Source organism: Pleurodeles waltl, chromosome 5, assembly GCF_031143425.1.
Source record: "Pleurodeles waltl isolate 20211129_DDA chromosome 5, aPleWal1.hap1.20221129, whole genome shotgun sequence".
NCBI classification, from domain to species: Eukaryota; Metazoa; Chordata; class Amphibia; order Caudata; family Salamandridae; genus Pleurodeles; species Pleurodeles waltl.
Genome location: NC_090444.1, coordinates 1,149,064,590 through 1,149,077,531, shown reverse-complemented (window position 1 = coordinate 1,149,077,531; position 12,942 = coordinate 1,149,064,590). Strand labels below are relative to the sequence as shown.

Here is a 12,942-nt window from a genome sequence, read left to right as displayed (position 1 = left end):
TATCACGCCACGTGCCCACTGGCCTGGGATTTCCTCCGAGGGTCTTCCCGGGCCCCCTCCTCGCGTGCCTGCTCTCTGGCGCCCCTCGCGGCGCCCGCCCGCACTGCAGCGCTGTGTGCCGAGCGGGGGCGGCGGGAGCGGGCGGAGTACCAGCCCCGAGCGCAGGCAGAGCGGGCAGCGGGCTTTTGTGGCGGCCGCACGGGCTCCAGCGTCCTCCGAGCACCCAGGGGAACCCATGGCCGCTTCTCCCTGCACCCCGGAGCCGCCGCAGTGACAGGGGAGCTCGCGGGCCGAGACCCTCACTCCGCACCCCGGCAGCGGGGCTGAGCCCGGCCGCCCTCCCGGGAGCCCGTCCTCTCACTCTTATATTTATTTTTATCCCCGTGCTCGGGACACTATGTGGAGCAGGACCATCGAGGACTACGGCGACAGAGCCCGCAGACACCCGGGAGGTGAGCAGCGGGTCGGCGTGGGGTGGTCTCTGGCCGGAGGGGCTCCCGCCACGCCGGGGTACAGCCTGCGGTCTCTCCGGCCGCCGGGCTGGGGCGTGGGGGGCGGCGCGTCTTTGCGGCCCCCGTAAACTTGTTTCTGGGCCAGACCCGAGCAGAGCGTTGCGGGACAAAGCCCGGCTCTTGCAGCCCGTGCCGAGAGCCAGGCACCGCTGAGCACAAAGCATCCTCCGCCCCTTCCTCTCCAGGGGCCGGCTCGCTCCGAGTTGGCCAAGGCTGCCTTTATTTTGTGTACGTGCCGTGCCGAGTGACTTACAAGCCCTCTACCTCACGGTGCTCGCCTTCACCGGCTCGGAGCATTTTGTGTATTAAAACGTGGCAGCTGCAGTGTCGCGATGAGAGGCACTGATTGCCGGGCCACTGATGACTTATTATTTCTAACCTCTCACAAGAAACTGACTGTCGCCTTGTCCGTGTTATTTACATAATGAAGTTGCGCCCCCATTTTCATTTAAATGTTGTGTGTCGCATGTGCGTAAACTGTGCTCTAAATGGTTGTCTTTTAATATATAGACATGTCTTGGAACTAATTGAAACAGTGTGAGTTTGTTGTGGTATTATACCTGTCAAAGTAGCCAAGGGGGATTTATGGGATTGAAATGGTGGTTCGGCGTTGCGTTGCGTTTGTCTGCATGGCTTTTTCAGAGGCTATCCCCGGGACCCCGGTCACTTCTTGTTTACTAAATCTTAGGGAATAACGGGGATTGGCTATCCAAAAGGGGGTACGCATGGGCTAAACAGTAGATGTGGTTGCAGTGTAACTTCTTTTTGGGGGGCCTCACAGCTTTGCAAACTGTTGTCCTGGCCAATCTTGTAGAGGATACTCCCATCAGCCATTAAAGGTTCAGTATGTTATTTATTCGAGACACTTAATGACGCAGTTGGTGCTCCCTCTCCAGCCAGTCAAAAACGGGCTAAAGAATATATAGAAAACACAACCCCCATACAAAAGCATGATAATTCTCCAAGTTTAAAGACATTACAATTACAACACAATGCTGTATGGTAAGACTGGTCCGGCCTTGTTTGCTAAAGTTTATAAGTAGGAGTTATCTCCGCAAAATGGGGGTCCAGTATGGCCATGCAGCGACGAGGGCGAGTAAAATAGACTCTAAGAACAACCCGCGTTTAAGTCACGATTGTAAGATGGCTCACTGTCAATAAGGACTCAGTGCTTGAGTTGTGTTGGTTTAATAAGCACACAACATTGTGAGATTTGTAGCTATGGTTCAATTAGAGCGATCCAATTGATGTAGAAAAACCTGAATGGAATGATTTGTAAAAATAATGGAAAAAAATCAGGAACATTGCGTCACTACTAACCGTAGTTTAACCCCCTCCCCCCCCAAAAAATAATAATATTGACTTGGACGTGTTTGTAGGGAATGAGGCAACAGGGGACCTCAGTACTTCAGGTAAATTCACACCAGTTGGGGGACAACTCTCCCACCTTGACACTCACCAACCCTGGGTCGGTTTCAGTGGACAAATTGACATGCATGGGATGGTATGGATATTTACTTAGCGCTTTGTGCCCCCAGACTAGACGCCAAGGCTCTTTCTTCATTGAATCACTTTCATTGCCCTCTCAGGTATCCACTTTAGTCTCTAACCCCTCGGATGCCATGGACTGTCTCCTGTATAAATGCTGCAGTATACTACACGGAAGACTCTTTAACAGGCCTAGATGTGCAGTAACCATGAAGAGTGACTTCTTAGCTTCCTTCCTGCACTACGCTGCAACAAATCCAATTTTTGGATTAATTGGGCGGGGTGGGGGGTCCTTTGACCTGCAATAGCCTGCGTTCTCTGACCCCTCTTTTGTGTGGCGCAGAGGGAGGAGAGCCGTTCTATTCACAAATACCAGATTAATCAGTGCCTACTATTGTCCCGGCACGCGTTTACTCCCAACCGTGGACGCGAAGCTCCGAGGAGCAAGTCTGCGAGCTGGGGAAACTCAGGTCTTTGATTTTCTTGTTTTATTTGTAATTGGGATATCTCGAGCAGAGACATAAATCTTGTCTCGTCCAAAGAAGAGTATGGGGCCTTAAACCGTTCATCATTGTGCCGCGAAATGAAAACGTAATATAGTCCCTTTGCTGTGATTACAACGAGACAGCTTGGGGTGCTGGATAAAATTCTCCCTGCACCCCAAGCTTTTGCTAGTCTGCCATTTCCCTGAACCTCATAGGTTATGATGGTTCTGTATTGAACACTGCCACTTAAAACATCTCTAGGCATTAGGAGCCTGGTAGCAAGGTGACAATGAAACAGCAATGCACACTTAATGAAACAGACTTCTTTTTAGGGAACCCTTGTGTTTGGAAAGGGGTGATTCATGCTGCAGAGGTAAGTTTCCCAGTTTCATGTATGCATAGCTCATCCAGTCAATGCGTTGGGTGTGCATTCTGGGATTTGTAGTCCACATTTTATGATAGGACCAACAAAACTACAGATCCATGCTGTAAAGGAAAAAAAAAACTGGGCTGATTTAACTGTATATACATGGAACAGGGAAACTTGAGAGCTCTGATGTGATAGGCTTTTGGGTAAAGCGCTCTACAGGCAGATTAGCAGATACATGTAATACAGCAGCCTATATTTGTTACATGTAGGTGTAAAAGCCCTGTAGTAGTAGATATCGTTGTTGTAGTGATCTATGGTCGCTGCAAGATATAATAGAGGGGACTGTGTTGAAATCCCCAGAATTCAATCTGACCTTAAACTTTGAGCCAGTGCATCTTGTGCTGACGTTGGGACATTGTCTGGCCTACCTATGCTGTAGATAGTAACTTTTCTGCATTTTAATCACCTTAAATCTTCTTTTAAGCCACTAGATGTACTAACTTACCAAAATTCTAACCATCAATTTACCAGGGCACATATCAAAAACGTTAAGAGGGAAGTAATAAGTGAGTGGCACATGCGCTGAGCGTCTCTTTGCACTCATCCTTCTGCTCATGTTTTACTAACTCATGATCAGCCAGACTCAATTTATGTGGCACATTTACATAATGAGAATCTTTTCCTAAATTGGTGACCTGATCACACCAAAATGATCCCACAATCATGCTGAGCAGATCTCACCAAAGTCACGGCCCACCGTTAAAATCCCAGAGGTACTCGAACATTTTTATAGAAAATGATTCTCGTTTTCTTTACAAAAACTACAAAGCTATTATTTTTTCAGACGTTCTGTATTGATTGATTTGATCCTAAATAATTATTGTAATCAACCTAGGGTATTTTTCCTGGTTCAGTAACTCTCTTTTTGAACTTGCAGTCTGAGTTAACCAATCTAAGTACTGAAAGCGAGGGTTCTAAATATCTGAAAAAGCACCTTTTCACAACTCTAACTCTTGTGATGAAATAGCATTGCGCCGGTCAGTGATCATGTGACTCCCCAGTCTTGTTCTGCTGTTGCTTTGATGTTGCAGTTAGCAAGTACATTGGGTAAAACCACATCATTCAGGTACAATTTTTTACAGCGCCCTTCATAAAGTTTTCTAACCTGCTGCTTTCAGCAAGACATTGCAATAACTTATGAAAGTCCTAGAGGGCATGAGCTTTAAGAAAATTGCCATTCATGCGGCATGTGTATTGCCTTTAAATCTATATGTATTTCCTGTGTGCAGGCATTTATCTCATGGCAGTGGTCACTGCAATGGTCATTAACGCCACATTGGAGTTGTGGTGACAACTTTAGGCAGTGGTCTTCAAACTTTTTAATGCTGAGCTCCCACCCTCCCAAGTTGTTGGGGGGGGGGGGGGGGGGGAGGAGTCGTTGAGACTAGACTTACTTAGGCATTGTAGTAAAATTCTGTTACTGCTTTAAAAATGCAATCAAATACATGGTGCCAAGCATACTGTTGTGGTCAGGTAGGCCTTACTAACGTATAAAAGTGTCCACAGTGTGTTTTTTAGAAGTGGCGGTTTTGAAGAGTATTTGGAGTTCCTTCCTTTTTGACACAGTCCCAGCTTGGAAATAAATTACAAAACATGTCAGTGATGGCCCATTACAGAGCAGTTTACTGCAGCTCCTTAGCTCCTTTTTCAGCTTAAAACAAAGCCCTGTTAACTGCATAAGGCATTTTTTGCCACAGCCTGGCACCCCTCCTGGGATCATTTGAGGTCCCCGAAGGCCCCCCCCCCCCCCCCAGTTTGAAGACCCCTGACTTAAGGGGACTTTGGTCTCCCACAGCCAGGGCACATAGTGCCTTTTAATGTTTCCTTTCAGTGCAACCACCTCGGACACTACAAAAAGCGATGAGAAGGCTGCTGGTCCCACAATGTTTTATCTAACTGAAGAAACCACAGCCGGAGGCTGGGACCGGCATTGGGAGGTTGTTGCTTTTTGTTACAACACTGGCAAAATGTGCAGATCAGTATTGTCTCACATCAGACTAAGATTTGAAACAGTGGCTCAGTGTGCACTTTCTCCTTTCCCAGATGTATTATAGCAGTTTATTGTGTTACATCCTGCTGCCTGGAAAGCAGAGAAAGTGAAGTCTGTTTTTGCCTCTTTTGGCCTCGGCTACTGCTTGTTGGCATTGAACACTTTGTCCTCCTCTGTGGAATCTCTGCGTGCCTGTGGTTGCCCTGACTGAGGTGAATTGAGAAATGTCCACAAATCGGCATTGCAAGCTGCCCTATTTGCCAAAGGAGCACTCTGGTGCTCATTTTCTGGTCTGGCTTAAGTCGTCACGCCAGCCACCTGTATTTTTTATTTTTAAATGTACACAAACCTCCTAAAAGCATTCATAGAATGTCTTTCAGAGGGCATTACTCATGACTGGGCCTGTTCAACTGTCATTCAAATTTAGTTTAAACTTACCATTCAGATAAGATGGACATTGTGGACTCCTTTTCTATTGGCTGCCTTGCACCGAGTGAAAGTTTTTTTGCTGATCACTTGCACAGATGCCTGAAAAAGAGTGCAATTTAGTTTCAAGGATTGTGTATCTGGGCCACATCCTTTTGTTTTTAAAGATTTGCTATTTGTTTGCATATTTGAATAAAAAACATAAGACTCTGTATGCCTGTTGGCTTTGGCAACTCTTTCTTAAAATTTTTGAGTGAGAAAGTGTAGCCTGTTTTGCGTCACCTTGCAGCTATTTGAAATTGCGAATATGAAGATGTGAAATGGTGTATTATAAGTATGGCTCAAGGGAAGGTATATGGGATAGTAGTTACTAAGTTGTTGACGGTATCAAGTTCTTATCCCCGCTTCTCCATTCCACCAATTTGCTGGATCTAAATCAAATCACGTTGGTCTCATTCACAAAGGTTTTTGTCTACCTAAGTGTTAGGAGGGAAAATGTTTTCTGAGTTCACAAATGACAGATCCTAAAGCAGAGAGCCAAGACCTGCAGATAATTACAAGCATGGGCTCATTTAATTTTATTGACGTTGTATTAAGTGCCTATGTTATTTCATAGTGCTACATGCAAGAAAACAATAGAAACCGAAAGAATGATAGAAATTGTGTCCAAGGGAGTTAGAGCCCAAATGAATGCCTAGACGGTGTTTCCCGCCCTCCCCCATAATTCTCCAGCTGTTTACCTTAGGTATTCAATTCATGGCCATTTCATTCAAGTCTAATGTGAAAGGTTTGGTTCGCCGGAGTTTCTTAAATTAAAGCTTGGGAGATGCTGCTGAGGGGGCATTCCATAGTCTTGGACACTGGACACCAAGGCGCTTCCTCCTTGGTTCACTCTCACGAAGGGACGTTGCTGAATTAGTTAAACTAGAGTGGGCCAGAAGTTCCTCGTGGTACCTAATCGGGAGCTAGTTTCTGGGGGTAGCCAGGTCCCATTTTCCTTATTCTATGCTTAATGCTTCGTGCACAGCATTTTGAAATGGTTGTTGGGTTCCACAGGAGGCCAGTGGGGGGCTTTCACGACTGGCCCTACATAGTCTTGTAATGGACTAAATACTGTGCAATATCGGTCAGGTGGTGTGCCTTTTCTGCTGTTTGTGGAGAGGACCAGCATAAACACGTGTTTCTGGATTTTAGAGATGGGAGTGATTATTTTACATGCAGTGAGCACACTTAAAGCTGCAACTTTATGGGTATTCTCGAAGTTTTTCAAAGCTCTTACCCCGCCCCACCCCTGCATCTAAACACGTCTCAACATATACTGAAAAAGGCAGGGGTAATTGTAGGAAAAGGACATGGAATACACAGGTATAGTGGGACTGACTTGTCCAGCTGGAAACCTTTTGCCCTTGGGAGAAAAGAAGAGCAAAAAAATTGCTTAGTGACATGAACTTCCTGTTAGGAGCTTGCATTATTGCTGACAGGCCTGTGCCTGAAAAACTACAAAATGTGTATTTTTCCCACTCGTTTTCTGTTCCTTTGCAAAAGTCACAAAAAAGTACAATACTCTACATCATTGGTTCCCAACCTGTGATCCAGGGACCTCTGGGGGTCCGCAAAGCCTCCTCAGGGGGTCCCGACTGCTTAGAAAATTAAATAATATTAACAGATTATGTCCCTAGCTTTCAGTAATGACTAAGTGGGGGGTCTCCAGACTCCAATAATGATTCAATGGGGGTCCCTGGGTTCCAGTAATGATAAAGTAGGGATCCGCAGATGTAAAAAAGGATGGGAACCACTGCTCTACATATCAAGGGCATACAAATACAATTATATGGTATTTCTCAAAAGATTCAGTCCTTTGACCTCTCTCTGCCATACTAACCATCTTTTTTCAAATTGAGAGTTCCTAGAAATGGGCCAACTCCCAGAATTAGACTGTACAAATTAAAAATCATCTGAACATACTTACTCTTGTTCTACTGGATCCCTCTTCTCTGCTAATGGTTGTATAAAACACATAGCAACTTCAGAATTGAAGCTTGCTTGGTGTATTTTTCTTACAGGGGATCACCCAGAGATGTTCATTGTGGTGAAATCGGGGCAAATATTTCTGTTGATTGGTTTACATCCATTTCACATGCAGTTCTGCTCTTAACTGCCAATTTGCCTCTGGCAGTCTCGTGGTGATGCCTCCAGCAGCTGTCTGAACATCCACAAGAGTGTCGTGTCTAAAGTGAGAAAGGAGGGCCCGTTCTATGATAATAGCACATTTTACAATATTCAAATTTCCATGACTTTTTCTGAACACATCAAATACTAATTATTGTGCAACACTGTAAACACCTGAATTAAATACGTTGGTTTTAAACTAAATATGGTCCTAGTAACTCCTTTATCTTTACTTATTTAAAAAAGTTAAACGCCAGGGTCAGCGGTGTGTACAAAATATTGTTTATTTTGGTGTTATCAATATACACTCTTTTGTAATTCAATCTACTTTACGAAGTGCCTTTTCTGTGCTCCTACAGTCTTTGATATGTTGTGCTTTGAGTCATTACCTGCCTGCTTTCTCTCCAGCCAGACTCCTTGCTTTTTGCCACTAGCTGAAAAACTATTGCTTTCATTTCGTAAGTCGCTGTATGTACTCATCTCCTGGCTCTTCCTTTATTTCCCTTTATTATAGATATTGTAGGATCCGGATTCTGCTTATATGGTTCATAGGGAGTTGAACTTCTTTCAGCTATCTGTTAATTTTGGTCCACTCTTTCATAAATACTCCTGTGACGAACATAAGTGCTCCTGAAGTTTACGTGTCAGTTATATGTTTTGAACCCTTGCCAGGAGTGAAACTCTAGAGTGGCATTCCGCTCCACACCATAATGAGAGGGCCGCTATTCCCACACCTATTCTTACTGGGAGTGAGAACACCGGACCTGATTAAAATCGCTTAGGGTAGGGGCTACATTGCAACCCAGAACTGTTTCCCGCTCCTCACCCAATCTTCAGCTAAGGCAAGGAGGAGCTTAAAACCCTCTACCCTGACAGGAAACTTTGTTCTCTTCTCTGCCCGCCTTCCTCACCCCCTTTGCTCCCCAGCCACACACAAGCACCCTCGCACTCATTTACCTATAGCCCAGAGCAGTTGGCAAATGTGTATGTTAAACCCCATGGATTTGGTAATTATGTGAGGAATACTGCCTGGCAAATTTGGCTTTGCACAGTTATTCCCCATTTAGTGGGGTTTAGCAATAATCTGAATAAATAGGTGAAGCCATCTAGAATCTACTCACATATGTACTGCTAACTCAAAATCGGGTCCTTAGAAGTACACACTTAGCAGGGCTTAATTTTTTGTGTAGGACTTATTTTTCATCATCAGACTTCAACGCAAAGAAAGAAAGTGAAGGACGAGAGGCAGAAAGAATGAAGAGAATAGTTAGGAAAACAGTAATAAAGCAGGACTGAGAAATAATCTGTAAAGTAAGATTAAAAAGACAGGAGAAGTGAATTTGTGCGGAAAAGCATGAGGTAGAATCAGAACTAAGCAGACTTGGTATATGGCGTCCCTGGCATTCGGCAGGACTGGTGTCAGGCTCCCAAAAGAAACTTTGGGCCCTACATTTAGTTATTTTGCCAATTAACCACCACACTTGAGTTTTCCTTCCATGGTGCTACTTTCTAAAGTTAGATTAGCGCCTTCAGTCCCCTTTTGATACTTGCCTTCTTTCTCTTTGCTAATGCTAGATATAATGAACAAAAATGGAGTGACTTAACACTGCCTGTAAAAAGGTGCCTTGCCTACAAGTATGTGTGAGTTTGTGCATTGTTAACCAGGAGTGCCCAACGTGAAGTGGGGAGCACCAGAACCATGCCAGATATTCATCGCAACCATTGACTCTGTCAGTGAATTGTCATTTGCATACATTACATCTATGTTTTCCCTGTGGATAGTCTGAAAATCTTGTCTGATGTAGCCCCCATTAACCAATGTTGAAGGTTTCTGGTGCAATTGATTACACAGGACTTTTTTTTTTATAGCTATTGAACTGTGGTTGCATTGGTGCATTGAGTGGTCTTTGGTGTTCATGAAATCTGTTGAGGTTTGTTTTTCCTCATTTAGTGAGTGATAAGGTATTTCAGATTAGGGACCGGGCTGCTCAGAATGTTGCTCCTGACTTCCTCCATAGCTTGCTTCTTGCGTGGAGACTTGCAGACCTGGGCTATCATGGGGAGGTAGGATTACATGTTTTTGGATGTAGTTGTAGACCTTGTTTGACCTTGTGTATGAGTGATGAGTGCAGTTCTGAACTTGATCCGTGGCTTGCCTTTAGAGACTTTGAGGAAGGTTCCTTTCATGGAGGATTGTGGGTACTATACGAACAATAAGGGCTTGCTTTTACAGCTCCCACTGTGTTGTTTTTCTAATTTTACTTAGAATATTATGTTGGTGCTAGGTTGAGTTGCAGGATGTTGCTTCGGTTACTTTTCACTCCATGCAGTTGCTCGTGCAGTAGTTGCTTTTTCATATACAATAAATATGTTTTGCAACTTCTAGAGACAGTATTAATAACTACTGTGATTAATTTTATGCATTTTTTGTTAAACAAAAAAAAAAAAGACTCGTATTGCTGCCTATTCCCCCCCCCCCCCCGCCCCCCCCGGTGATGCATTAATTGGAAGGGATGCGGGCACACAGAACAAGCACCGAGGTGTCCATTGGCCACATAAATACAGAGGAGGTGGCAGGCATAGTCATGGGGGAGGTCTATTGAAGGAGGCGGGAAAGTTGGTACAGAAGATGGATTAGTCTAACAAGAGATGGATGGAAGAAAGGAGACTTGTCGGATAGGATGCTACATTGCAGAGGATGACCAACCATATGCAAATAAGCCATGGCCCTCTCTGAAAGGGACATTCAAGCCATAAATATGACGCCACTTCCTCCCCCAATAGCAACACAAGCTACGCCAGACCAATGCTGGCCATCAGCAAGGAGCATTTAAGTCCGATATGTCAGCAAACTCCGGACGTGTGACTTGGTCCAGAGTGGCTGGGATTAATTGAAGCTTTCCAGACGTGGCTTTTAAGTCTGGCATTAGTCAAGACCTTTTCATTTGAGTAAAATTACATATATAGCTTCTTTCTTACAGCAGCTACTGTGTTTTCTGAGACTAAAAACAGTTTTGTTTTTAGCCATTTTCTTTTGTTTTGGGAAGGGGCCGGCAGCTCTTCCAACAATAAAACTTTACAGGAAAGCATAGCAAGCAAAACAAGTGTCGACAAAGCCAAAAGAATGACAGCCGGCACCAGAACTGTTGACTTTGCGGGTGCTTCAGGGGCGCTAGAAGCAGGGGTGCGGGAGGTGCTGCCGCCCCCACCCTTTAAGATAACCTTGCTAGACTTCAGAAGACAAAAGAGCAATAAAGAGGCCATTACATTTTGTTTTTAACTCCCCCCTTGCTGTTAATCCAAAGCAGGGTCAAGTGTCAGGCGGTGTCGCAGGAGAAATTGCTGCTTTTTTAACATCAACTTTGGTGTTTATTTTTCGTTTGTTTTACTTTTTTTTTTTTTTTCTTTGTATTTGGAACTTTGTAATGTCAACCAAGTGAAAATCTTGCTGGGGTGCAGGAAGTATGCTTTCTAACACACAGCATACATGTAAACGAACAAAAAAATATATCAACATTTAAGAACTGTGCTGCATTGCAGTTTTTTCAATTGTGCTACGTTGTTTTTGTAATTCTGAAGTGTGATGAGAACAAAGAAATGAATGGGGTAAAAGCAAACCATGACACCCAACGCACAAATACAAAATATGCTCAGAAATTAGAATTCCACACATTATTGTTTGTGCGCCGTATAGATTTTTTACCATCTCCAACTTCACTGACGTAACATTGATGGCATCAGCCCAGTCTTAGGTGAAGCTGTCCCATCACCACTGCTGTGCTTGTTTGGTTTTCTCAGTGTGGTGCCAGTGTGATTGAACGCCCCTCTGCAGCTGTGTACCTAGTCTGTATTCTTCTGCCTGGTCCCTATCAAATCCCACCCACATGCACGTTACGTTGAGTGCACGTGTTGCTTATCCTTGGGATCTGTGGGAATCCTTCACAAGGCAGTGGTGCACCCATAAACTCATAGGGCTGAGAGCCCCCCTTAAATAAAAACAGGCGCTGCATCAGCAGCAAGCGTGGGCTGGGAAGGAGGGCAGACCGTGTAGCGCTGTTTAAAGTGTTTGAATGTTGGAGGCGACTGTGTGCTATTTGCAGTGAGTTGTGTACGTACAAAGCCTGGAGTTGAATCTCAGTGGTTGGGTGGGATCGGAAGCTGACGAAAGGTGTGCAATAACGTTTATGTTTCGGTGGTACGACTTTAACATGTTTTGTAAGGTTGGACGACATTTCTTGGTGTTTATTTCAGAATATTACCAGCTTAGGTTCCCAGGTGATTTCCAGACAGAATAAATACTTAATTCGTCATCGGATACAATTGTGTTAACGTTTTATACAGCTTTTTCAGTCGGAACAAAGTGCAACCTTGAATCTGGCTCTTACCGTTTGCCTTATAGGCTGTCTGGCTGCACAAGCTGCCTCTCCCTACACGTCGTCAACCGTCCCACAGGTGTTCGCTTTTAACAGCTTCTTGCAAAGTTTGTCCCTGGGTTTAAGCCAAGGCCCGTTGAAATTAGCCGCTGGCAATAATTGTGTTTAAAGAGACTATTTGTGGAAACATCTGCCGCAGTGGCTTCTGCACTGATGATGCTAAATAAAACGGCGACGGGTCAGCTCTCGCCTCCTTGATTACGTGTAGATCACATGTCCAGGGTGCCAGGACGAGTGGAAAGGGCTGGTAGGTAACCTTCCAACGAGTCCATGTGGGGGACATATCACGGTGTCGAGGTTTGTCGTCATTTAAAAACAGCAGGTTTATGTGTCATCTTTCCCGCAAGTAATATAAACCTTTGAACATCCTTGGGTTCCAGGGATGGAGTTATCACCTGTCCGGAAAAAAAAAATACAGAAATCTGGTAGCACTGTGTCTGCGTCAATCCGTAATACACGCGATCCAGTGATTCTTCCCAAGGCTGTCTCCATGAAGGGACCTGAACCAGCCATAACAGGATTTCTTAACTATCGTACGACGTGGTGGATTATTTTAGTAACTCAAGGTCTTTGTTATTTAGGGTAAAGCATATCTGTTATTTTTTTTTCTGGAAGTTATGCTGGTCTGGTGCCCCTCCCCCATAGCAGAGGGGAGAACAAAATGTACAACTTAACAGTATCTTGAAAATAGTTGTTTTTAATTTACTTGTTCTCATGAATGCTGGGCCTCTACTCGATTTGCATGTGTGACTCTGATTTGTGTGTGACTGCGGAAGGGCGCCATACCTTTCAGGAAGTTGCATGCTTTTGTTCTGTTTTGCCTCATAGGTATAATTGAGTATTCAAAACCAAGCTTAAAACTTCCCGACGTTCAAATATTTTTGCTTTGCGCAAAGATTTGGGGTAGTTGGAAGTATTCAGTAATCATTACTCCGAGTTATGGAATTAGCATACACAAATGTAGGTTAATTATATGCATCTGCATAGATTTGGGCTAGTCATTTAATCA

The 12,942-nt window shown here is 44.4% G+C and overlaps 1 protein-coding gene and 1 long non-coding RNA gene across 4 annotated transcripts in view; one reads left to right on the top strand and one right to left on the bottom strand.

The window, feature by feature from the left end:
• LOC138296336 (uncharacterized) overlaps nucleotides 1–12,942 on the bottom strand; it is a 128,795-nt gene that overhangs the window by 91,650 nt on the left and 24,203 nt on the right. The window lies entirely within an intron of this gene.
• CEP85L (centrosomal protein 85 like) overlaps nucleotides 32–12,942 on the top strand; it is a 415,641-nt gene continuing 402,730 nt past the window's right edge. The window contains exon 1 of the mRNA XM_069235375.1: nucleotides 32–452. Coding sequence (XP_069091476.1) covers nucleotides 398–452 — 55 coding nt within the window. The 5' untranslated portion in view covers nucleotides 32–397. The remainder of the gene's footprint in view (nucleotides 453–12,942) is intronic.